Source organism: Nicotiana attenuata, unplaced genomic scaffold (assembly GCF_001879085.1).
Source record: "Nicotiana attenuata strain UT unplaced genomic scaffold, NIATTr2, whole genome shotgun sequence".
NCBI classification, from domain to species: Eukaryota; Viridiplantae; Streptophyta; class Magnoliopsida; order Solanales; family Solanaceae; genus Nicotiana; species Nicotiana attenuata.
Window position 1 is genome coordinate 44,147 of NW_017673012.1, and position 27,688 is coordinate 71,834.

The following is a 27,688-nucleotide window of genomic DNA, read 5'->3' on the forward strand; positions in this document are numbered from 1 at the left end:
TCGGTCCAGTATAATATGCTGGAAATTCATGCACAAGTGCTCGAATCTCCAGTATATTATGCTGGAACTTTCCGTGTGTTGGAGTTCCAGCATAATATGCTGGAAGTTCAAACACAGGTGCACCGAACTCTAGTATATTATGCTGGACCGGTCTATGTTGCAGCAAAATAGTGGCTATTTTTCATTGACTTGGTAAACGCTGGCTATTTTTGAATGACCAGGCCGAAAACTGGCTAGACCGTGCTATTTTTACTAGTTTTTTTGTAATTATTCTCAATTGACAATATAACTAATCCATTTAACCTCTCTTGATACATTGGTGATATTAGGTAAGATTTATCAATATTAATTTCGAAAAACTTCTTTTCACTGAAGCAACAACAACATGAGTTATTAACATTATTTTATAAGCAATGCAGGCATTTTGAAAAGAAAAAAATCTTTTTATTTGATTGAGCATATCAATTAAACTGTTACCTTCTAATTGTACTATTTTCTTAATACTTTTAATTCAGAAAATAAATCTAAACCATCAATATCAAATTGATTATTAATCCTTTGAGGAACATTCAAGATTAAGGCAATATTTTTTAAAATTTTCATCATCTAGTAATCTTAATTTTTTACCGCTAAATAGAAAACCAAAAGTTTTTTCATATGCTTTGAATTGTTCGAATCTATTTTGAAGTAAATACTATGTTTAAAATGTAATCAACTCTAAAGGACTCTTCGAGAGAACTTGAGATTTCATTATCAATATTCTCATCGAATTATTTCTTCCTATATATCACACGTTCCTCACGAAATTTAGATTCGATATTCATTTCAAATTCAATTTCCTTGGCAGAAGCCAGAAATCATAGCAATTGCAAATCCTTCTTCTTTATATTTGTTAGAGAAAGAAATCAAACATTTTCACTTCACATATCTTTTTTTAAACTTATATATAGCCTATTAGCTCTAACGAAAAATGGGCCCCCCAGAAATGTGGGGCCTAAAGCAGTTGCTTTACCTGTTTTAGGGAAGGCCGCCCCTCATCAAGATGTCCTTTATTCTGTATTTGGTATTTTAAACCCCCCCCCCCCAACCCAACCCCCAACCACACACACACACAAAAAGAAAAAGGTGCCGCAAGGTATCTGCAGCTCCTTGACTAAAGCACCTCATCAGCTTCACTTCTTATCAGGAAGAAACAAAACTATATATACCATTCAAGCTTGCACTCTTTCCTAACATCTACTCAGTTCTTGATTTGTTTCTCCTCATTAGGGTAAAAATGACCAAACTTTCCTAGCTCACCTTTAAAACACTGCAAGCCACCTTCTGCATTTTGCTTCTAGCCCTCACATTTGGCTCTGCTCAGTCAACAAGAATCCTTGATAAATCGAGCTCATTGTCCGACGAGTCTGTTGTGGCTTCAGGGGTGGCCCCGGTTGCCACATTGCCATGTGGCCAATTACCAGCTACTGTCACCACTTCTGATTCCAACGTGGCGCCTGTTGCTGATCCTCCAGTAGATTTATCAATTGACCCTGAACCAGATTCAGCCCCCGTTATCGCCCCTGCTGCCTCAATAGTAGCTCCTCCTGATGACTCAACAAACAACGGGGCAGCCCCCATCACCAATGCAGCAGCCGCTACTTCTGGTACCACAGAGGCAATTCACCAATGCATGACATTCTTGGTGGTTCACGCCCTTCAGGAAGAGTGGTCACCGGGATTATAGACAATTCAGATGCCAACAATTTGCCTTTCTCCAAGCCCAATAATTGTTAGAATAGTTATGTGAATATATGTAATTAGTCTGTTGTGGACTCATAAGTGACTCGGTGAAGGACATATTTTGGAGATTTGAAAATTATGTGTGGGACCCATTTTGCGTGTAGGCAGGTGCTCATTGCGTGAAGTGCAACCTGAGAGAATGAGTTATAAATACAGTAGAACCATTTTAGGCTGAAGTTGTCAAGTGTTAAGCTCTCTATCTCTGTTCTCCTTTTATACTTCTCATCTCTGTTGCTGTATCAGTCTAATACTCATCCCCGTTCTCCTTACTTTCGTTAGCATATGTGTTGTAATCACAGTTAGTGTTGAGCTAATACAATCAGTTGGTTTGGTGTATTATCTGGATTGTTACATTGGTGCTTTCATCGATTCGGACTCCAATGACAGCGGTGATACTGGATAAATTCCGCAATGGCAACCCAGAGGGATGGGTTTATCGGGCAGAGCGTTACTTCAAATTCCTTGGTTTTTCCGAGGAAGACTGGTTACCTCTTCCATATTTTTACCTTGAAGGTGTTGCTCTCGCTTGGTTTGTTTCTTCTGCATTTTCAAAAACCGACAGTTGCTGATCTGCAATGTATTTCGACTTTCTATGGGCTTGAATCTGCTTTCGGACCAGCCAACAAGATGAAACAAACATTCGATGCATTGTCTACTAAAGTTTTCACTAATGAAAAGGTTAGTAGTTCTTCGGTTCCAGCAGCAAATTCCAAAATTCATCCTTCTTGCTCCTTAGGTTCATTCACAAACCTTCAAGTATCTAATATACATGATCCCCGCTCTAGTTTAACTGGTGGAGAGAAGTGCACACCAGTTGAAGACAAGGTGTTCAACTAAATTTCCCAGAGTGACGAACCTAATCTGCATTGCCATTTTACATGCGATGAAGCACTCCTCGTTCCTCTTGTTGAACGAGATCAGCTTGTGCCCTGTGAGATTGCTCAATTTCCTTTTACTGAGATTTTATGTGTTGAATCTAAGAAGCTTTTGGCTGCACCAACCCTTCCATCTGAGATGCAACTAGATTTAGAGGATAGAGAACCTGAGGAGGTCCAGGTGTTCGATGAAATGTTAAATAGCTGCTGCTCAACAGTATTTCAGAAGGCGCAATCAGCTGCCTCAATTGAAATGATCGCTGAAGAAGCTACATGTGCTGAAAGCAGCAAAGCCCAATTGTTTGCTAAAAGTCCCCGAAGAGATATGCTAGTGAGGTACGTTACTGCACCTCCCCTTGATCACGACCAACGGAAAATTGAATTTGAGACTTTTGAAGACATGTATCTTACTAAATTTCTCCTGGAGCCTGCGAATATTGGGGACATATGTCTTGATAAATTGTTTATGGAGAATGAGGACGCCATTCCAAGAAGTGACATGTTTTCGAATGAAATGTTGTCTGATGATGAGCATGGGGAATCTACTGGGGGATTCAATGATCACCGTATTTGAATCGATTTCCATTTGATCATGGTGCTAACTTATTATGTGTCACCATAACCTTAAGTGCAACGAATCTTTGTGTATGGGATCCAGAACTTAGTTCCGAGTTCATAGCTCTAACAGGTTCTACTGAGAAAGAGGAGGCAGATACATTGTTTGAAGAAATTAGAAACAGAAAGAGCTGCTTATTTGCAAAGTTGTATGATTGGAGCCTGTGGGTGGAATCGAAACGGGTGTTGAATGCAGTTGTAATTTTCAAAATTCTTGTACATCATACAAGCTATTGGGTGAATCTATAGCACATTCCTTTCTGTATTCCTTTGATGGTGCTCCTACTCACCTTGAGGAGCAGTCCATAATTACTCAGTTGAGGAATTTCAGGAGTGGGATAATATGTTGTCACTGCGAGATTGCTTATCTAATTGCTGTGATGCATTGGTTACTAATGGAGCTTATTCATTATGAAGAAGACATCACTCGCTACAGCCCCGTATACAAAATTTTAATGATGCTTTCCTGCTGGGTTGGAGTTCCTAATTCTAAAGTTCTAAAGTTGTATCAACCTAGTAAGGTCTTGGCTCTGTTTGCTGATAAAGAAGGATGGAAGAGCAAAGCGCCAGCACATTTATTAAAGCTTGACAAAGGACTACATTGTCTCAACTTAATGGAAGAGTCTAAGCTTGAACATGACAATGCACATTATGTCCTCATTGTATATATGTTTGGTCGATCAAGTCAATTAGTTCATCCTGGAAACTATATATATGAAGCTGCAGCATTCGTGGATATGGACTTACTGGTTGTTGGGGTTAACATGAAGTCATTTAGAGGGCTTGCCAAGGTGGGGTTCCAAACCATCATATATTCTTTGCAACATTATTCATCTTCCAAAGCATATTTGGTTGTTTATCTCAAGTTTGCTAGCCTTCCCTTTGATCCCGGTATACATGATATCGCTATAACCTATGCTATCAACCTAAATATGTTTACAAATAGTAATCTTTTTTTCTACTTATGATCCAATAGCTACACTATGGGGTGATTGGGTTTATAGTGAGGGGAAGTCAACATCATGTGTTGTTTTTACTGTTGCAATGTTTAAGGACGCAGGACTAGTTGGGCAGGTTGTTGCGAGCCAATGCTTCGACCTTTACCCCTATGATCTAGGAATTCAGGTTCTGCTACCTAACTCCTACAGTCATGTATGTAGGACAGAGGTTGTTGACAATGTTCTACTTGGTGGTGTTTGTACATATTATTCTGTAAAGTTGGTACCTCGGCCCAAAGAACTAAGTGCAGCTGCTGCAAATATTGTTGAGGCCCCTGAAGATGCTGGTTGGATGACATCAGATCATCGTTACATAAACAAAAGGGTGCAATATTCCTTCAATCATTTTATCCCTAGTGTTAGATGGCGAGATCATTTTCCACGGCTATAATCTCAGTAAGGAAGCTAAAATTCCGTGAAATGCCTTACCCAATGTTAACACTGGGGATGGGAAAAGGAGTTGTTCACATTGAGACTAGACAAATTTGTGTTGCCCTTTCCTGTGCATTTCTTTGCACTGATGCAAGAGTAATGAGCCACTATGTTAAGCTTGTTGCTGATGCTTTTTTGGGTACCTTAAGGTGTGACATAAGGTTGCTTTCATTGATGGCAGATGTTGATTTCCGTCACTATATTATTACGCCTCGTACCAGATGTGAAGATGTTTTTGTGAATTGCTTGTTTGCTGTTGATAGTGTCAAGCGGATATTGCTGCAATTTCTGCTTTACTCGAACCTTGCAAACAAGGTTCTTTTTGAGGCGGGAGGTATTTTTGTGAACACAATAAGTGACTCGGTGAAGGACATATTTGGAGATTTGGAAAATTATGTGTGGGACCCATTTTGAGTGTAGGCAGGTGCTCACTGCGTGAAGTGCAACCTGAGAGGATGAGTTATAAATACAGTAGAAAGCGTAGTCCATTTTCGGCTGAAGTTGTCAAGTGTTAAGCTCTCTCATCTCTGTTCTCCTTCTATACTTCTCATCTCTGTGGCTGTTTCAGTCTAATACTCATCCCCTTTCTTCTTAGGTTTCTGCTGTCCTATCCTTACTTTCATTACCATATGTGTTGTAATCACAGTTAGTGTTGAGCTAATACAATCAGTTGGTTTGGTGTATTATCTGGGTTGTTACATAGTCCTAGTCCCTTATGTAATAAGAGTAAGTTATGTGTTATGAATACATGTAAATAGGGCTCATTGTAAGATAGAATATTAATCAATAATATTTTCTCCCGTGCTTTCTCACATGGTATCAGATCTTTGGTGCGAAGAGATCGTTGTGCATCATTCCAGTGATATCCGGGAAGAAAGAACTCAGTCACCGTGCGATTTTCCAGTGACCTAAGTGACTATTTGCGTCAAGTCACTGATTATCAGTGTTGTGCGAAATCCAACAACGCCAAAAGGTTCCAAGAGATAGGCGACCAAACCCAAGAAAAGTCACCTGAAAATCCCCACTCACGCGCCCCCACGCTCCTACCGGAGTTCTGCTGCCGGCGACGCTCTGTCCTATGCGCCGGCGCATGAGGGCTGTTCCGGCCAGAATTTGGAAAAATTTCTTTTGGAAAGTGTAATCGCCTTGAAATTTCGAGCCTACCCATCCAATTTAAACCAAATTTCGACCACTTTTATATTTTTCCGGCATGAACAATGATTTCCCGGCGTGAACATTGATTTTCAGAAAATTTTCTGATTTTTCTGGCGTTAATAGTAATTTCTAGAAGGGTTTCCGATTTTTCCGGCGTGAACATTATAATTTCATTCGTATTAGAAGCCTTAGACTCACAATCCGTTGGATCCAATGCATTGAATCCAATCCAGATAGTTTCTTTACCGGATTATATTGAGTTCCTTCAGTACAAAGCACGTAAACAGACATCTTCAGGATTAGCCTCCGTTGTTCCAACAGATAGTAGCATGACTTGTGTCTCCCAATCTTCAACCTCCGAGTCTTGGGTCATTAATTCAGGTGCATCTGATCATATTTCTAGTAACAAATCTCTTTTCACTGGTATTTCATATTCTCAATCACTTCCAACAGTCACGATGGGCAATGGGTCTCAAACCATGGCAGCTGCAATAGGTCAAGCAAGTGCACTTCCTTCCTTACCTTTAGACTCAGTTCTTTATGTTCCCTGTAGTCCTTTTAATCTCATAGCCATTAGTCGCTTAGCCAAATCACTTAAATGTGTTGTTTTATTTTTTGGTTACCTTATTTTTATACAGGAACGCAATATGGGGCGGATCATTGGTACCGGACGTGAATCAAATGGACTTTATTACCTTATCCTTGCAAAAATCACATGGACTCACATCTTGTCTTCCTTCAACAACTTGTCCCGTTACTGATTCACCAGACTTATTACATAAACGGTTGGGACATCCTAGTTTGTCAAAACTTCAGAAAATGGTACTTGGCTTATCTCACTTGTCCACTCTAGAGAGTCATGTCAGCTCGGTAAGCATACCCGTTCCCATTTCCCGTGACATTCGAGCAGAGTCACCTTTTACTTTAGTCTTCAGATGTTTGGGGTCCTAGTCGGGTCAGTTCTACCTTGGGATTCCGCTACTTTGTTAGTTTCATTGATGATTATTCCAGGTGCACTTGGATATTTTTGATGAAAAATCGATCTGAGTTGTTTTCTATTTTTCAGACCTTCCACGCTGAAATTCAAAATCAATTTGGGGTTTCTATCCACACATTTCGTAGTGATAATGCCCTAGAATATTTGTCTTCCCCATTTCAGCAGTTTATGAACTCCCATGGGATAATTCATCAAACATCTTGTCTGTACACATCCCAACAAAATGGGGTAGCTGAAAGAAAGAATAGACATCTTATTGAAACTGCTCGTACCCTACTCATACAATATCATGTTCCGCTGCATTTTTGGGGGGATGCAGTTCTTAGATCTTGCTATCTTATTAATCGTATGCCATCTTCAGCTATCCAGAATCAAGTTCCATTCTCTGTCATGTTTCCCTATTTACCTTTGTTCTCTCTTCCATCTAGTGTCTTTGGGAGTACGTGTTTTATTCATAACCTTACTCCAGGAGAAGATAAGTTAGCTCCTCGTGCTCTTAAGTGCGTATTTCTGGGTTACTCGGGAACGCAAAAGGGATATCAATGTTATTCTCCTGACCTCCAGCGGTATCTTATGTCTGCTGATGTCACCTTCTTTGAAACCCAATCAAACTTCACAGGTTCAGGTAATCACTTAGATATTTATGAGATGCTACCAGTTTCGTTTTTTGGAGATTCAGTCACTATCTCCCGTTCATCTTCCTCTATAGCTCCAGTTGCAGCTCCACCACCTACAGCTCCAGTTGCAGCTCCACCACCTATAGCTCCAGTGCCACCACCTAGTCCAGTTCCACCAACTATAGCTCCAGTGCCACCACCTAATCCAGTTCAACCTTCTATAGCTCCACCACTCCTGACTTATCATCGTCATCCGCGCCAGCATCAGGCCCAGCTGATTCACGTCCTGCACCTGACCCTGCTAATACTGCGGACTTGTCTCCTCTTAGTCAATCGATTGCACTACGAAAAGGTATACGATCCACACTTAATCCTAATCCCCATTATGTTGGTCTAAGTTACCATCGTCTGTCATCATCCCATTGTGCATTTGTATCATCTTTGTCCTCTGTTTCCATCCCTAAGTCTACAGGTGAAGCACTGTCTCATCCAGGGTGCGATAGGCTATGATTGATGAGATGTCTGCTTTACATACGAGTGGTACTTGGGAGCTTGTTCCTCTTCCTTCGGGTAAATTGACTGTTGGTTGTCATTAGGTGTATGCAGTCAAAGTTGGTCCTGATGGCCAGGTTGATCGGCTTAAGGCTCATCTTGTTGCCAAGGGTATACTCAGATATTTGGACCCGATTACAATGATACTTTCTCTCCCGTGGCTAAAATAGCATTAGTCCGCCTTTTTCTATCCATGGCTGCTGTTCGCCATTGGCCTCTCTATCAGTTGGACATTAAAATTCCTTTTCTTCATGGTGACCTTGAGGATGAGATTTATATGGAGCAACCACCTGGTTTTGTTACTCAGGGGGAGTCTAGTGGCCTTGTATGTCGGTTGCGCCGGTCCCTTTATGGTCTAAAACAGTCTCCTCGAGCCTGGTTTGGTAAGTTCAACACAGTTATTCAGGAGTTTGGCATGATTCATAGTGAAGTTGATCACTCTGTGTTTTATCGGCATTCTGCTTCAAATGTCTGTATTTGTCTGGTCTTATGTTGACAATATTGTTATTACCGGCAATGATCAGGATGGTATTAGTAAGTTGAAGCAACATCTCTTTAAGCACTTTCGGACTAAGGATCTGGGCAGATTAAAGTATTTTCTAGGTATTGAGGTCGCTCAGTCTAGCTCAGGCATTGTAATCTCACAACGGAAGTATGCCTTAGATATTCTTGAGGAGACAGGAATGACAAGTTGTAGACCTGTTGACACTCCGTTGAATCCGAATTCTAAACATCTGCCAGGAGGGGGAGCCTTTTAGCGATCCTACAAGATATAGGCGGTTGGTTGGTAAATTAAATTACTTCACAGTGACTAGACCTGACATTTCCTTTCCTGTGAGTGTTGTGAGTCAGTTTATGGATTCACCCTGTGATAGTTATTGGGATGCAGTTGTCCGCATTCTTCGGTATATAAAATCAGCTCCAGGCAAAGGTTTATTGTTTGAGGATCGAGGCCATGAACAGATCGTTGGATACTCAGATGCTGATTGGGCAGGATCACCTTCTGATAGATGTTCTACGTCATGATATTGTGTCTTAGTAGGAGGAAATTTGGTGTCTTGGAAGAGCAAGAAACAGAATGTGGTTGTTCGGTCTAGTGCAGAAGCAGAATATCAAGCAATGGCTATGGCGACATGTGAGCTAATTTGGATCAAACAGTTGCTCAAGGAGTTGAAATTTGGTGAGATTAGTCAGATGTGCCTTGTGTGTGATAATCAAGTTGCTCTTCATATTGCGTCAAATCCAGTATTCCATGAAAGAACTAAACACATTGAGATTGACTGTCACTTTGTTAGAGAAAAGATACTCTCGGGAGATATTGCTACAAAGTTTGTGAAGTCGAATGATCAACTTGCAAATATTTTCACTAAGTCCCTCACTGGTCCTCGTATTAACTACACATGCAACAAGCTCGGTACATATGATTTATATGCACCAGCTTGAGGGGGAGTGTTAGAATAGTTATGTGAATATATATAATTAGTCCTAGTCCCTTATGTAATAAGAGTAGGTTATGTGTTATGAATACATATAAATAGGGCTCATTGCAACATAGAATATTAATCAACAATATTTTCTCCCGTGCTTCCTCACAATAATCAAATCTTCCCAATCAATTGTGACGACCCAAAGGGTCATCAACTGTATTCCTACTCGCTCTGTATTTCTGAGGCCGTAAAAACCTCACTTGGGGGTTGCCTCGAGTTTGTGTGCGCAGTCCGGGCGCGTAGCCGGAACGTTTAAATATGAATTTGTGAGAAAAATAATAAATTCTGTTGTTTTAATTGATTAAGTTTGACTTCGGTCAAGGTTTTGGGCAAACGGACCCGGACTCGTGATTCGACAGTCCCGGAGGGTCCGTAGGAAAATACGAGACTTGGGGGTGTGCCCGGAATCAAATTCCGAGGTCCCGAGTCCGAGGAATGAATTTTTGTGTGAAATTGTTTTCTGATAATAATTAAAGAATTGGAAAGTGTTATTTGTTTAGAGGTCTATGCTGTTGCGCTCGTATTTTGGTTCCGACGCCCGGCACAAGTTTTAAATATGAGTTAAGCAATTGCTGTGAAGTTTGGTTAGATTTGGACGTCATTTGACGTGTTTTGAGCTAAAAGCAGTAAATTTGATGTTTCATGGAAATTGGAAGGAATCATGGGTCTTGAGGCCTAATTCGATATTGTTTTGGCGATTTGATCGCACGGATGAGTCCGTAGGACATTTTTGAGTTTATATGTATGTTCGGTTTGGAACCCCGAGGGCTCGGGTGAGTTTTGAGTAGGTCCCGGGAGGGTCTTAGGCTTAAAAATAGCAGATGGTTGCAGGTTCAGGGGTTGCAGGGCCCCAGCGCGGCCGCGGTCATTTCCGCGCGGTCCGAGCTGGAAGCCGCGCGGCCGCGGTGCATTTCTGCGCGGTCCGCGTGGCTAGGTTCAGAGGGCCAGTGAATTCTAGGTCGACGAGCGCGGCCGCGCACCGAATCAGTGCGGTCCGCGCTGGGAGATTCAGAGAGTGGGTCTTGGGTCCATTCAACCAGCGCGGCCGCGCACCAAATCAGTGCGGCCCGCGCTGGGTAGGTTCAGAGAGTCATTTTTCTTCCCTTCCTCGGCGCAGCCGCGGTGCATTTTTGTGCGGTCCGCGCCAGTCTTCAGCACAGTATATAAAGTCGGGATTTTCAGTCATTTCTTCACTTTTTCAAAACCCAAAACATAAGAGGCGATTTTCCAAACGATTCTTCTTCTTCAAAACGATTGGTAAGTGTTTTCTAACTGATTTTTCTTTACTCCTTAACATCCTTAAACATAATTTCAACTTCAAAACAAAGATTTTAATGGGGAAATTGTGAATTTAGGGTAGAACCTAGGTTTGCTAAAATTTGGGAGTTTTGGACCTCAATTCGAGGTCCGATTCCGAAATAACTTATATATTTGAGTTCATGGGAGAATGGGTAAATGGGTTTTGGTTCGAACCTCGGGTTTTGACCATATGGGCCCGGGGGCATTTTTGACCTTTTGGGGTAAATGGATGAAAAAACTATAATTAGTCATTGGGTTTGATTTGTTTAGCACATATTGATAACATGAAGTCCTTATTGCATAGATTTGGTTGAGTTGGAGCCGAATCGATTGTGGAGGATTGTATTGGCCGTGGAAGTTGAGGTAAGTGTTTGGTTTAACCCTAGCTTGAGGGAATAGGAGTCGAGTCTTGTTTGCTAATTGCTAAATGATCGAGTACGATGTATAGGCATGGTGACGAGTTCCTATACATTGGGGTCTAGCATGACCGTGAGTCCTTATATGTGGGTTGTTGGATATTGTTGTGCCTTCCATGTTATTGATGGCTTCTATGCGTTGTAAACACCTTGTGAAAGATATTGTGATTGTGGAACTTCGTGGAGCATTGGCTCGGTCTGAAATACAAATGGTGAGAGCATATGAAATGAGAAATGCCTTAGAGCTTGACACGAGTGCTAATGAGAGTTAGGATATGAAAATGAAAGAAAAAGAGAAATAACGATTTACTCTTGCATGGTTGTTATTGGTTGTTTGTGTACCCTTGTTGGGATTTCTTTCCAAATACTTGTTTACTCCCTTGCCCTTTATTTGTGACTGTTGTTTGGGCAAGGTTGAGAGGTATACATTACGGATCGGGTTGCGCGCCGCAACAGTGATAATTGTGGATCGGGTTGCACGCCGCAACAGTGATAATTGTGGATCGGGTTGCACGCCGCAACAATGTTAATTGTGGATCGGGTTGCACGTCGCGACAGTGTTGAAATGTATTAGGGTCGGGTTGCGCGCCGCAACAGTTATTGATGCAAATGTGTTTAGTGTTGGTATTAGTTTCTTGTTCGCCTTAAATTTTAAATTGCACCTAGATTGATTACTTTGGATTTACTGTTAATGTTGTTATCTCCCCACATTATTTTTCCCCTCCCATACTGTTAGTTGCTTTGTACTTCGATTTCTGCTGTATATTTATAATTGCACAGGTGTATGTGAGGTCCAGTCTAGCCTCGTTACTACTTCGCCGGGGTTAGGCTAGGCACTTACCAGCACATGGGGTCGGTTGTGCTGATGCTACACTCTGTGCATTTTTGCACAGGTCCAGGTATTGAGCAGCAGCAGCAGCATTAGCACGGGGGCGAACCTTCAGTCCAGAGAGACACGAGGTAGCTTGCAGGCGTCTGCAGGCCCGGCGTCTCCCTTCTATCTTTACATTTGGCTGTCATCTCATTGTACCCGAGATAAACAGATTATGTTTCTTTCAGACTCTGTATGTAGTACTCCTTAGATGTTCGTGAGTATGTGACTCCAGTCCCGGGGTAGAGACGTATGTTGGAACTTCTGTATTATTGATCGTCTATCTATATTTAAGTCTTCCGCTTATGATTTTAATTCCGTCGCCTTTATTTAATGCTGCGTTAATTGTTAAAAGGGAACATGTGTTTAAGGAATTTGTTAATTAAGTTGGCTTGCCTAGCTCCGTTAGTAGGCGCCATCACGACTCCCGATGGTGGAAAATCCGGGTCGTGACAAGTTGGTATCAGAGCTCTAGGTTACATAGGTCTCACAACTCACGAACAAGCTTAGTAGAGTCTGAGGGATCGGTACGGAGACGTCTGTACTTATCCCCCAGAGGCTGCCAAGTTAGGAAACAAGTTAGAAAACTCTCTCTTTGTTCTTTCTTGTCGTGCGGTTTGGTTTCTCTATGCTAATTGGACTTCTACTCTGTTTTCTCGCAGAATGGCGAGAACACGCGCTTCCTCATCTTCAGACCAGCAGTCTGAGCCCCAGGCAGCTCCCGCTAGGGGCAGAGGACGAGGCCGTGCTAGAGGCCGAGGTAGGGGCAGAGCTCAGCCCCGAGCAGCAGCACCAGCGGCGGAGCCCCAGGTCGGTTTTGACGAGGAGGTTCCGGCCCCAGCCCCAGCAGCGCCAGTGGGCCCAGCTCAGGTCCCAGAGGGGTTTATAGCCACCATAGTTCTTCAGGACGCTTTGGTCAGATTGGTAGGCTTTGTGGAGAGCGTCACTAGAGCGGGTTTGCTTCCAGTAGCACCAGCCACTTCTCAGGCTGGAGGAGGAGTTCAGACTCCAGCTATACGTACTCCGGAGTAGGTAGCTCCCCAGGCTCAGGTTCCAGTGGTTCAGCCAGAGGGGGTAGCCATAGAGTAGACAAGAGACCCCGTCACTCAGGTCGTTTTAGTGGTGCCTCATCCGGAGGCAGGGATTCTTATGATAGGGGTCAGCCCTCCAGTCCTTTCCAGTCAGCCCTCCAGGTTTCTTAGGGTGCCCCAGGTGATCGTGGTTACCGTGGGCATTATTCTGATCAGCAGACCCTCAGTGTACCGTCAGCTCCCATCAGCGCACCGACACTTTAGAGTTTCCGTGGAGGTCATTCACGTCGCCAGGGCCAGCCATAGCGTCCAGAGAGGTGTTATGAGTGTGGTGATTTTGGTCACGTTAGGAGAGCTTGCCCGAGATTGAGAGGTACTCAGTCGCAGCAGCAGGGTCCCTGTCCTATGATTCAGGCACCGGATGCTCCACAGTCAGCTAGAGGTGGAGGTAGAGGCCATAGAGGTGGAGCTCAGACCGCCAGGGGCGGAGGTCAGCTAGGAGCAGATCGACCTAGGGATACAGTTCAGGGTGGTGGGGCCCAGCCCCGTTGCTATGCACTCCAGGCTAGGCCCGAGGCAGATGCCTCAGATGCGGTGATTACAGGTACGGTTCTGGTTTGTGATCGAGATGCTTCAGTACTATTTGATCCAGGATCTACGTATTCATATATTTCATCTTATTTCGCACCATGCTTGGTCATGCCTAGTGATGCCTTGGGTATTCCGTTATATGTGTCTACACCGGTGGGTGACTCTATCGTGGTCGACCGAGTCCATCGTTCGTGTGTTGTAGTGATTGGGGGTCTTGAGACCCGTATAGACTTGTTGCTCCTAGATATGGTTGACTTTGATATCATTCTGGGTATGGATTGGTTATCACCCTATCACGCTATCTTGGACTGCCATGCCAAGACCGTGACTTTAGCCTTACCGGGTATGCCTCGCTTAGAGTGGAGGGGGACTCCAGGTCATTCTACCCGTAGTGTCATATCGTACGTGAAGGCTCGACGTATGGTCGAGAAGGGGTGTCTGGCCTATTTGGCCTATGTTCGTGATTCCAGTGCTGAGGTCCCTCCCATAGATTCTGTGCCTATTGTCCGGGAGTTTACCGATGTTTTTCCTTCGGACCTGCCGGGTATGCCGCCCGATAGAGATATCGATTTCTGTATTGATTTGGCTCCAGGCACCCAGCCCATTTCTATTTCGCCATATCGTATGGCCCCGCCGGAGCTGAATGAGTTAAAGGACCAATTGCAGGATCTGTTAGATAAGGGTTTCATTAGACCCGGTGTTTCGCCTTGTGGCACGCCAGTGTTATTCATTAAGAAGAAGGATGGTTCGATGCGGACGTGTATAGATTACCGGCAATTGAACAAGGTAACAATTAAGAATAAGTATCCACTGCCGAGGATTGATGATTTGTTCGACCAGCTTCAGGGTGCCAGGGTATTTTCCAAGATTGACTTGAGATCTGGCTACCACCAGTTGAGGATTAGGGCATCCGATGTCCCTAAGACGACATTCCGTACTCGGTACGGGCATTACGAGTTCTTGGTCATGTCGTTTGGGTTGACCAATGCCCCAGTAGCATTCATGGAGTTGATGAACCGAGTATTCAGACCATATTTGGACATGTTCGTGATAGTCTTTATTGATGATATTTTGGTGTACTCCCGCAGCCAGGAGGAGCACGAGCAGCACCTTAGAGTGGTTCTTCAGACTCTGAGGGATAGTCAGTTATATGCCAAGTTCTCCAAGTGTGAGTTCTGGCTGAGTTCAGTAGCATTTCTGGGTCACGTTGTATCAGCTGAGGGTATTCAGGTGGACCCGAAGAAGATAGAGGCAGTCAAGAACTGGCCTAGACCAGCATCAGCTACGGAGATTCGGAGTTTCTTGGGGTTAACAGGCTACTACCGTCGGTTTGTGGAGGGGTTTTCATCTATTGCAGCCCCGATGGCCAGGTTGACCCAGAAGGGTGCCCAGTTCAGATGGTCGGAGGAGTGTGAGGCGAGCTTTCAGAAGCTCAAGATAGCCCTGATTACGGCACCGGTGTTGGTCTTGCCCACAGGATCTGGGCCTTATACCATCTATTGTGATGCTTCCCGTATTGGACTTGGTGCAGTATTGATGCAGGATGGCAAGGTTATAGCCTATGCTTCGAGGCAATTGAAGATTCATGAGAAAAACTATCCAGTGCATGATTTAGAGTTGGCAGCTATTGTCCACGCCTTGAAGATTTGGAGGCACTATTTGTATGGCGTGGCATGTGAGGTGTTCACTGACCACAAGAGTCTTCAGTACTTGTTCAAGCAGAAGGAGTTGAATTTGAGGCAGAGGAGGTGGTTGGAGTTGTTGAAGGATTATGATGTCACTATTTTATATCATCCGTGGAAGGCCAATGTGGTGGCCGACGCTTTGAGTAGGAAGTCAGCCAGTATGGGCAGTCTTGCTTATATTCCAGTCAGTCAGAGGCTGCTTGCTTTGGATGTTCAGGCTTTAGCCAATCAGTTCGTGAGACTGGATGTTTTTGAGCCCAGTCGTGTGTTAGCTTGCACGGTTGCTCGTTCTTCGTTATTGGAGCGTATCCGTGATCGGCAGTTTGATGATCCCCATTTATGTGTCCTTAGAGACACGGTGCAGCGAGGAGGTGCCAAACATGTTACCTTAGATGATGATGGTGTTTTGAGATTGCAGGGGCGAGTTTGTGTGCCCAATGTCGATGGGATCCGAGAGTTGATTTTAGAGGAGGCCCATAGCTCCCGGTACTCCATCNTTAGGCTAGAAAGATAGCAGATGGTTGCAGGTTCAGGGGTTGCAGGCCCCCAGCGCGGCCGCGGTCATTTCCGCGCGGTCCGCTGGAAGCCGCGCGGCCGCGGTGCATTTTCTGCGCGGTCCGCGTGGCTAGGTTCAGAGGGCCAGTGAATTCTAGGTCGACCAGCGCGGCCGCACACCAAATCAGTGCGGTCCGCGCTGGGTAGGTTCAGAGAGTCATTTTTCTTCCCTTTCCTCAGCGCGGCCGCGGTGCATTTTTGTGCGGTCCGCGCCTGTCTTCAGCACAGTATATAAAGTCGGGATTTTCAGTCATTTCTTCACTTTTTCAAAACCCAAAACATAAGAGGCGATTTTCCAAACGATTCTTCTTCTTCAAAACGATTGGTAAGTGTTTTCTAACTGATTTTCTTTACTCCTTAACATCCTTAAACATAATTTCAACTTCAAAACAAAGATTTTAATGGGGAACTTGGGAATTTAGGGTAGAACCTAGGTTTGCTAAAATTGGGGGTTTTGGACCTCAATTCGGGGTCCGATTCCAAAATAACTTACATATTTGAGTTCATGGGGGAATGGGTAAACGGGTTTTGGTTCGAACCTCGGGTTTTGACCATGTGGGCCCGGGGGCATTTTTGACCTTTTGGGGTAAATGGATGAAAAAACTATAATTAGTCATTGGGTTTGATTTGTTTAGCACATATTGATAACATGAAGTCCTTATTGCATAGATTTGGTTGAGTTGGAGCCGAATCGATTGTGGAGGATTGTATTGGCCGTGGAAGTTGAGGTAAGTGTTTGGTTTAACCCTAGCTTGAGGGAATAGGAGTCGAGTCTTGTTTGCTAATTGCTAAATGATCGAGTACGATGTATAGGCATGGTGACGAGTTCCTATACATTGGGGTCTAGCATGACCGTGAGTCCTTATATGAAGATTTTTTGGATATTTTTATGCCTTCCATGCTTTATAGATGGCTTCTATGCGTTGTAAACACCTTGTGAAAGATATTGTGATTGTGGAACTTCGTGGAGCATTGGCTCGGTCTGAAATACAAATGGTGAGAGCATATGATATGAGAAATGCCTTAGAGCTTGACACGAGTGCTAATGAGAACTAGGATATGAAAATGAAAGAAAAAGAGAAATAACGATTTACTATTGCATGGTTGTATTGGTTGTTTGTGTACCCTTGTTAGGATTTCCTTCCAAATACTTGTTTACTCCCTTGCCCTTTATTTGTGACTGTTGTTTGGGCAAGGTTGAGAGGTATACATTACCGATCGGGTTGCGCGCCGCAACAGTGATAATTGTGGATCGGGTTGCACGCCGCAACAGTGATAATTGTGGATCGGGTTGCACGCCGCAACAATGTTAATTGTGGATCGGGTTGCACGCCGCGACAGTGATAATTGTGGATCGGGTTACACGCCGCAACAATGTTAATTGTGGATCGGGTTGCACGTCGCAACAGTGATAATTGTGGATCGGGTTGCACGCCGCAATAGTGATAATTGTGGATCGGGTTGCACGCCGCAACAGTGTTGAAATGCATTAGGGTCGGGTTGCGCGCCGCAACAGTTATTGATGCAAATGTGTTTAGTGTTGGTATTAGTTTCTTGTTCGCCTTAAATTTTAAATTGCACCTAGATTGATTACTTTGGATTTACTGTTAATGTTGTTATCTCCCCACAACATGTTTCCCCTCCCATACTGTTAGTTGCTTTGTACTTCAATTTTGCTGTATATTTATAATTGCACAGGTTTATGTGAGGTCCAGTCTAGCCTCGTCACTACCTCGCCGGGGTTAGGCTAGGCACTTACCAGCACATGGGGTCGGTTGTGCTAATGCTACACTCTGTGCATTTTTGCACAGGTCCAGGTATTGAGCAGCAGCAGCAGCATTAGCACGAGGGCGAACTTTCAGTCCAGAGAGACCCGAGGTAGCTTGCAGGCGTCTGCAGGCCCGGCGTCTCCCTTCTATCTTTACATTTGGCTGTCATCTCATTGTACCCGAGATAAACAGATTACGTTTCTTTCAGACTTTGTATGTAGTACTCCTTAGATGTTCGTGAGTATGTGACTCCAGTCCCGGGGTAGAGATATATGTGATAGAACTTCTGTATTATTGATCGTCTATCTACATTTAAGTCTTCCGCTTATGATTTTAATTCCGCCACCTTTATTTAATGCCGTTAATTGTTAAAAAGGAATATGTGTTTAAGGAATTTGTTAATTAAGTTGACTTGCCTAGCTCCGTTAGTAGGCGCCATCACGACTCCCGATGGTGGGAAATCTGGGTCGTGACATCAATGGTCGAATTCCTGTGAACACTATTAACAACATTGTCAACAACAATAATTATCCATTCCTCGCAGGCCTAAATGGTCAACAGCAAGGTAACACAATCCTCCAAAATACTGGCAATAACAACACAGTGAATGGTGGAAATAACCAACCTTTTGTGACAGCCGGACAGCTTCCTTCTGGCCTATCCCTTCAGCAGCTCATGTTTGGTTCCATTACTGTTGTGGACAATGAAATAACCGAGGGGCATGAGCTGGGATCGGCTGTTTTTGGCAAGGCACGAGGATTTTACTTGACAAGCTCTTCGGATGGCACAAGTCACACTTTAGCCCTTTTTCATGGAGAGCATGATCATGAAGGGGAAGATACAATTAGTTTATTTGGAATTCACAGGACAGCCACACCAATTTCTCACATTGCCATCATTGGAGGAACTGGCAAATATGAGAATGCTAAAGGATATGCTACCATTGAGACTCTTCCTCATGTGGATCAACATACAACTGATGGTTTAAAAACAATCACTCACTCCTTAGCTTTCCTTCTATATAAGGTGTTGAAATCACCATGCTGAGTTTTCTGTATTTTTTAATCTTTATATTACATATCTTGAAGCATGTATTAAATGGTTAATTGTGTCATTGAGATTAACTAAAGCTCCTTAACTTAGTAAAAGAGGTGTATCTTTCATTTTGCTATCACACTGCCATTCAGTGAGAACTCTTCTTCTGGCTCTCTGCCTTCAATATGAATTCTTGGCCTAGTCACATTGATAAATGATAATGATGAAAACTAAATTTCATTACTTTCAAAATAAACAATAAAGAATAGAAAGTGCATCCAAGGATAAGAGATAATCTTTCACCAAATGTGAAAAACTCCTTCCGGAAGGGAAAGAACAAAAATTGAATATTAACATTCAACAACCAATTTTGTTCATAAGGCCTTTAGTGTTGCTTTTGTTTATAAATACAAGAAAATTAAGACAATTAATATCAAAGAAATGCAAATCTATACAGTTTCAGTTTTTGCTTCTTTTTGCTTCCAACTTTGTAGCTTCTTTAAGAGCTTCTTGGGCATCATTCTCAATCCCAAGGATAAAGAGGCCAGCAGCTTGGAGGTAAAAGGCAGTTGGCCACTCAGCGAAAACCACCTGAGCTTGCATTGCATCCCCTAGAGCCTCTTGTGGCATGTCGCTCATCAGATAACACAAGCAACGCCTCGCAAATACTGTTGGTGATACCATGGTCCCTCCATCAATGAACTATATTAAACAGAATAGCATGTAAGCCCTCCTTGACTTGTTTAAATAGACGAATACTTATGTGACATACTTCATTTGAACTTTTACAGAACATACCTATAATTTTTTACGACTATGATAAAAGCAGCTAATTTTAGCCATTAAGAAATTAAACGTATTTTTAGGTGGTCAAACCTGTGTATAGCAATCAATGGCAGTAATGAAATCCTTGGCTCGGAAAGCAGCATCACCATGCTTCTTAGAGTTCAAGGTTTCCTGCATCTGATTTGTCCACATTTGGAATGAAAGCTGAAATGGAATCACAAAATAACAAAATCAAGATCAAGTTGTACTAATAAAAATGAGACATAATCTTTATAGTGGGGCTATTGAGATATGGAGGTGAAAACACATATATGGAAAATCAAAATAGAACATTGGGTATCTTATATTGGCTTACTATAGTCTTTTTGTTTTACAATCAACAGACAAAAGATCTAAACTTTACTATCATATCTGAAAGGATAACACATGGGATTAATAATGACACTCAGGTAGGTCCCACTGCTATTTGATGGAAACTGAAGTAGAATGAGTAAATTAAAAAAAAAAATAGTGGGCTCTTTCATGGTAATAATTTGAGGAAGAAGCATGATATTAAAGTCGGATCAATATCTAAAGTCACATTTTAAAAGTGGTTGCTTATCAAGATTACCATGTCAAAAAGTTATTTAAGGAAATAGAAACTTGTCTTTCACCCAGAAAAGAGGTAGCAGGTTAATTATACTAGGTTGTGTGATTAATACCTTAGGCAGAAGACATAATGTATTTGACATTGAGAAACAAAGATTATCGATACTGCTATATGAATAGTGAAATTTTGTAGATAAAAGAAAAACCTCATTGGCAATTCCTTCATCATCTTTGTATCCAGTCTTCTCCAATATTTCATGAAGGGCAGTAAGATCTTTTCTCAAACATGCTTCACCCATCGGCGTCAACAATAGCGGTTGAGGTGGGGTTGCAGTTCCATGTGGAATGCCCAGCAAAACATGTGATGGCACCTGGATTATATCAATAATAAACATGGGCTCCAAGCACTACTCAAAACAAAATACAGCAGAAACCTAGGTGGTTCATCTGAGGGATATATTGCAATTAAAATACAATATGCATCTTTCCCATAAGTCAAATAATTCCACCAAGGTTTCCGTTTCCATTGTTAATTAAATAGAAAAAACGAGATGGCGAAAGACACAGGAGATATGTCCACATTATAGTAAGAGAACCAACCTTGATAAAGTGTGATCCTAGACAACCAAATACAAAATGCAAAAAGGAAGGAGATATTTCTATTTCATCTGTAAGGCATTAAATCCATTTTCGATCTCATAAAGGAAGATAGATAGCAGTTTTTAAAATGATCTCTAAGCAAGTAGAGGGACACATAATTCTATCAGTTGGTCATACCTCTGTTTCTTTCTGAAGAGACATAAGAGAAGTGACAAGAGATTTTGCGTTAGGCCTCTCTCGTGCTTCATACTGTAAACAACGTGTGGCTAGCCGAACAAGCTCTGTTCCATCATCATTAGAAAAATGACCCTCCAAACAAGAATCCATAAGCATCAAAAAATTCTTCCCACGAATTAGATCAAGTGCCTATAAGAAGGTAAAAGAAACATTGGTTCTTCAAGTTTAGGAACTCAAATGATAGAGTTAACAAACAAAGTTTCATTTATAAAGGATTTCATATAGTGCACATCAGAATCTTCTGCAACTTACATGGCTCGGAGGAATATGCTTTCCGCTCAAAAGATCTAGCAACATTGTTCCAAAGCTGTAAACTACACTTTCAGGGGTCACTCTTCCTGCCAATCATAAACTCGTTTCAAAATACTACTAAAAGATCTGCTAGACTGAACTAATTTAAGCAGATCTTTCTTGAGGCTAAAGCTTTACGGTGAAAAACAAAAAGCCATCTTAAGTCCCCAGTGCAGAACATGCAACTTGGATTGAGAAAATAATAGCTTAGAGAAATCATATTTGACCTGTTTTCAAGTACTCAGGGGGAGTGAAAGCCAAATTTGTACTATAACTCTTTCCATCTCTACTGTTCTTCATCAGGCCAAAGCAAGAGAGTCTAGGATTACCGTCCTGTAAAAATGATAACCAATTTTAAGAGGACTACACCAACAGCAACCATTTAGGAATAACGAAAGTTGCGGTAGAATCAATCTTTACCAGATCAAATAAGATTCTGTAAGCATTAAGATCGTGATATAATGCCCGACCCTTGCTACTGCAGTATTCCAAAGCTTGCGATAGGTAAAAAGCGACTCTCAACCTCATCGCCCATTTCATAGGTTGATTCTCCCCTATTCCATTTCAAAGGTATTAAATATTCAAGCCTTAATCACAGATTCATAGATTCATTCAATTAAAGTTGATAAAAAGACAGAGATGCAATTGACCATACAACCACAAAAACACAAAATAACAGTCAATCTAGTAATCACAAACAAATCCCATCAGTTACAACATAATGTTCCTACAATCTAAATTTCTGAAATACAAAATTTTAACATTATTACTTACAATGAAACAAATGCTTTGCAAGGGTTTCATTAGGCATGAACTCAGCCACCAGCAATTTTTCTTCCCCTTCACAGCAACATCCAATTAGATTTGCCAATCTCTCACTCCTCAGATTCCCCACTGCCTTTGCCTCATCCTTTACAAAAACACAATCATTGTCCAAATTACAATAAAATCAATTAAAGGCAGCCCGGTGCACTTAGCTCCCGCTATGCGTGGGATCCGAAGAAAGGCCGGACCACAAGGGTCTATTGCATGCAGCCTTACCTTGCATCTCTGCAAGAGGCTGTTTCAACAGCTCGAACCCGTGACCTCCTAGTCACATGGAGGCAACTTTAACGATTACGCGAAGGCTCCCCTTCCAAAAAATAAGTCAAAATTGGGAAATGGAGCAACACAATGTAATCAACAATACTAACCAAGAATTGACGAGAATCAGGCCAGGCAGACCTATTGAATCTTTTAACAGCAACCCAACGACCATTTTCAAGCAAGCCTTTATAAACAACATTTGGAGCTTTTTCACCATGTTCTGATACTATGTTTTCTGGAGAAAATCCATTAGTAGCAATCTTTAACTCATCAAGACTGAACTCAGCAAAACTTGGCAATGCATTTTTCTCATTTTTCCCTCCATTCTCTGCAACAACAAAAAAAACAAAGTAAAATCTCATAAAAAAAACTGCACAAAAAGCACAAAAATCAGAGAAATTTGCCAAGAAAATAAATACCCAAATCAGAAGAATCAAGAAGGGATGGTTTGAGATGAGAATGCCACCAGCAAAAAGAGAATTTTGAGCAACGAGCACCCATTTCACAGGGAAAATGAAGAAAAAAGAGGAACCTTTTTTCGAGAAACAAAACAGAGAGTGGCAATTTATAGGGATCCCAAAAAAAGGATAATTTTTTAAAGCTTTTTCAGTTCTCTTTAGTGAACAAGCATTTCAACTATGACAGAAGAGAAGTAGGCAAATGGGGAGAAAGAAAAAGGAGCAACTTTTATAGCTATTTTTTTTCCAAGGCAACAAACAGTGACCCAATTTTTGTGGGAATCCAGAGAAAGGATCTTTTTTTGAAACTTTTTGCAGAATTTGCAGTGCCCTTTTGGTTTGATGGTTGTAAGATCTTTTTAAGAGCATGCAGAAATGAAGAAAAGAGGAGAGTGTGTTTTACTCCCTCTCTCCTTAGTTATATGGAATAATGTTTTTTTAGTTTGTCTCATCAATAAAATGTCATACTTTTTTATGTAAAATAATTTTAACTTAAACTTATTATTTTAACGTTAGTGATGTAGTCAAATAAATATTTATAATTTTATTTATATTGAGAAAATTACGCGACATATCAAACATATACACTTCATTCGTAACTATACTTTCAGTAAATTTTCCATTCGTGGCTATATTTAAATTTTATAATAAATCTATGAAACAAGATTTGACATGAAACAAGAGAGCAATAAGCTCTCGTAGCTCAGTTGGTTTGAGTGTGTGCTTAGTATGCGGAGGTTTTAAGTTTGACTAATAACAACTACAATTAACACGGTATATATTCGTTGTACGTATAAATACAAGTAGTACAAGCTTGTAATAATTGAACAATAGCTACGAATGTTAATTAAGCAAACTATAACTTCTAGGCTTTAAACTATACTCCCTCCGGTCCAAAATAAGTGATTTTTTGGCCTTTTTCTTGTGGTCCAAAATAAGTGATTTTTCCAGATTTCAAGAATGAATTAATTATTTTTTTCCTACATTGTCCTTGGAGTAAATAATGTTGGAATATGTGTTAGGAGTGTTTATGTGAGATAGTAAAGGTTAATATGGTCAATTTCATTGCTAATTAATGCTAAAAGGTAGATTTATTAATCTGTGTGAAAACATTCAAAAAATAACTTATTTTGGACCGGAGAAAGTAGTGTTTTATGAAAATTTCTTTTTTATATTTAATTAAACACTGCCACATAAATTTAGGACAGAGGTAATAATAGAATACAGAAAGTATTATAGGAAGTATGGAGTATATGAATGAATGATAGAGAGAACACAACACACATTGTGTTGCTTTTCTTTTTTCATGTGTCTCTGTTTTGAGAGGAATACATGTGTTGTTGCTGTTAAAGAGAATGGCCTTTTTTTCATCATAAATCTCTTTCTCTCTGTTTTGTTTTTGTAATTTATAGTTTAAAGTTTCTGCTTTTTTGCTGAGTTTTTCAACTTGCTCATCATTTCCTCTTTTGTGCTTCCCACTGTCTGTTTTCTCTCACTAATCTTTCCCCCACTCCTCATGGGCCCCACCTTCTGGCCCTAATGGGACCCCACAACTTCTCTTTTGCAGAATTCAAAATTTTCTTTGTAGAAAAGATCTGAGGCTTTTGGACATAAAAATTATGTTTTTTGCAAAAAAAAAAAAAAAGTATTTGGAGTTAAATTGAAAAATGGTATTTGGAATTTGAAATTATATTTGGACATATATTTCATTTGAAAAAAATTGCAATTTTGTGAGTGAAAAAGTTTTTCTGAAAATTTTGAAAAAGTGATTTTCATTTTCGAATTTTTTCAAAAACTTGCAATATTTCATGGACAAACATATTTTGGAAAAAAAATAAAAAGTTATTTATGAACAAAAGGGGCCTAAGTATGTATTACTCCATTTAAAACAGTAGGAAGATTCAACAAATAATATGGGTTACATTTAAAAAATTGAGAATTGTTACGAATAGAATTGTAATTAGAGTGAATGTCTATCTTTTAGAGAGTTTATTACTTTATGGCTAAGTCATTTTCCCCCTATAAATAGAGGGGTTTTACCCCATTGTAAATCATCTCAAAATTAATAAGAATTCTCTCCCTCTTTTCTCTGCAATATTATTCTTCTGTATTGTTTTATTTCACGTTATCAGCACGAGACTCTACCGTCTCAAGAAGCTCTTTGAGAAGATTAAGCAAATATGGATATTTCACAAAGAAAACTTGGATCAAAGTTCAATTGTAAAAATATTTGTTTAATCGATTTATGTACGACACATACAATATTCAAAGAGAAGAAATATTTCTCTCATTTAAGTATGTGTAAGGCAAATGTTACTACAATTTCTGGTAGTAGTAATCTAATTGAAGGCTTTGGAAGAGCTACTATAACTCTGCCTAAGGGAACAATACTTATCATAGATAATGCAATGTTCTCCTCCAAGTCCAAGAGGAACTTGTTGAGTTTCAAAAATATCTGCCGAAATGGATATCATATTGAGACAATAGATAAGAATAATCTTCAATATCTCATCGTTACCAAAAATGTCTCTGGCCAGAAAAGGGTTATTGAGAAGTTTCCATCTTTATCTTGTGGCATGTATTGGACAAGAATTAGTGCAATTGAGGCACATTCTATCATAAACCAAAAGGTTACTGATTCCAATACTTTTGTACTTTGGCATGATCGATTGGAACATCCTGGATCAATTATGATGAGACGGATTATAGAAAACTCAAATGAGAATCCATTAAAGAATTTAAAAATTCTTTTAAATAATGAATTTTCTTGCACTTCTTGTTATCAAGGCAAGTTAACTATTAGACCATCACAAACAAAGGTTGGATTTGAGTCCCCTGCATTTTTGGAACGTATACAAGGGGACATTTGTGGACCTATTCACCCACCTAGTGGGTCGTTTAGATATTTTATGATCTTAATAGATGCATCTTCTAGATGGTCTCATGTGTGCCTATTGTCATCTTGCAACCTTGCGTTTGCAAAATTAATGGCACAAATAATTTGATTATGGGCGCAATTTCCCGATAATCCAATTAAGTCTATTAGAATTGATAATACTATGAGTTTTCATCCCAACTATTTAATGATTATTGCTTATTAATTGGGATAAAAGTGGAACATCTTGTAGCTCATGTTCACACTCAAAATGGCCTTGTAGAGTCTTTAATTAAACGTCTGCAATTGATAGCAAGTGTTACACCCCGTGTTTTCGTACGTAAGAATACATCATAAGTCAATTAATGTAAGCTCAGAAAGGGAATCATCTTTTAAAAGTTTACAAAGTTAGTTCATCATGTTAATGTGGAGGTTACAAATATTTAAGATCATTAGTACCAAGTAGCAAGAGGGTTTGAAGGCTTAGAAGCTAAACGAATTGAAGAAAATAAGTTTCGTCGAAAGTCGACAAGTTGGAATATTTTACCATGTACTTTTGGGGTGATACTAGGGTTATTAACATTATAAGGAGATTATATTATGAGTTATTTTAGTCGTACGATAGTTGGTGTTATGTTTTGAAGTCAAGCGAGTTGTGGAACAAAAGTTGGAAAAGGTCATCACAAGTTCCATTTATAATATGCTGAAATTTAGGTCAAATGTAGATGCACTTTTCTCCCAATATACTTGGAATCAATGGATGATCTACATATCAAATTGAAGATCTACGAGTCTAGTTTCCAACGCATTAACCCGTTCGTCGATACGATATTGGAGTAGAGAGATATTTGCATTTTCGAGAGACAGCGCAAACTGGTAGGTGACAAGTAGGTGCATCACTACTTGCCAAAATGAGAGGTCTTATTTAAANTCTCTCTTTTCTAAGTGTAAGGGCTCAAACTCTAGATTTCTATCCCAGAACCCTCTACCTTCCAATGCCAACACCCATTCCGCCAAATCCTCACCATTCACTTCATCTAAATTCATCAAGCATGCAGCAAGGGGATCCTCAACCGTCAACACCTCATCATCAGACTCTACAATTACATCCACGGCATCAATAAGAGAACAATTGGCAAACTCACTTGGTCGCCTCATAGATTTCTGCACATTGAATATAATTTCTTCATCATTGAGCCTCATCTTGAGCTCCCCAGTCTCACAATCAATCAGAGCTCTCCCCGTGGCCAAAAATGGTCGTCCTAAGATTATAGGAATTTCTTCATCCACTTTGCAATCCAAGATTACAAAATCTGCAGGGAACACGAATTTCCCCACCTGAATAAGCACATCATCAAGGATCCCAAATGGACGCTTCACAGTCCTGTCGGCCAGCTGCAACAACATAGAGGTGGGTCTAGCTCTCCCAATGCCCAACCTCTTATAAATAACCAGGGGCATAAGATTTAATGCTGGCCGCTAAATCATAGAGTGCCTTAGCAAAGGCGAAGTTCCCAATAGTGCATGGAATTGTAAAGCTACCTGGATCAGATAGCTTTTCAGCAACAGGTCTAGACACCACTGCACTACAGGTCTGAGTAAGTGTCACCGTGGCCAAGTCTTGGAAGTCAAACTTCCGAGACATCAAGTCCTTCATCATTTTAGCGTATCCAGGCATCTCCTTTAAAGCTTCAATCAGTGGAATATTTACCTGGATTTGTTTGAGCATCTCAAAGAACTTTTTATACTGCTCCTCCTTTTGATGCTTGGCCAACCTCTGTGGAAATGGTGCAGGAGGTCTTTTCTTCCCAATCACTTGGGATTTCTCTTTCTCAGCTACTATTTCAACTACTGGCTCAGCTACTTTCTCAGTCTCCTGCTGCATAATCTTTTCTTCAGGTGCAGGCTGGACTGTCACCTCTATCAATCCCGTAGACTCATCCAGCTCAATGGGCACTGGAATGAGTGTCTCAGCCTGTATGTTTTCTCGAGCTCTCTCTTGCTC

The 27,688-nt window shown here is 41.0% G+C and overlaps 1 protein-coding gene and 1 pseudogene across 1 annotated transcript; one reads left to right on the plus strand and one right to left on the minus strand.

The window, feature by feature from the left end:
• Positions 1-1,668: 1,668 nt before the first annotated feature.
• Positions 1,669-18,774, plus strand: LOC109215185 (annotated as a pseudogene).
• Positions 18,775-19,054: 280 nt separating this feature from the next.
• LOC109215188 (probable serine/threonine-protein kinase At5g41260) lies at positions 19,055-23,226 on the minus strand. The gene is made up of 10 exons (XM_019379203.1): positions 22,770-23,226; positions 22,458-22,678; positions 22,039-22,174; positions 21,685-21,818; positions 21,492-21,597; positions 21,226-21,311; positions 20,914-21,102; positions 20,343-20,507; positions 19,639-19,752; positions 19,055-19,464 (listed from the first exon to the last, which is right to left on the minus strand). The coding sequence occupies exons 1-10, from the start codon at positions 22,849-22,851 to the stop codon at positions 19,222-19,224; spliced, it is 1,476 nt and encodes a 491-aa protein (XP_019234748.1). The 5' UTR covers positions 22,852-23,226; the 3' UTR covers positions 19,055-19,221.
• Between the last annotated feature and the right edge of the window lie 4,462 nt (positions 23,227-27,688).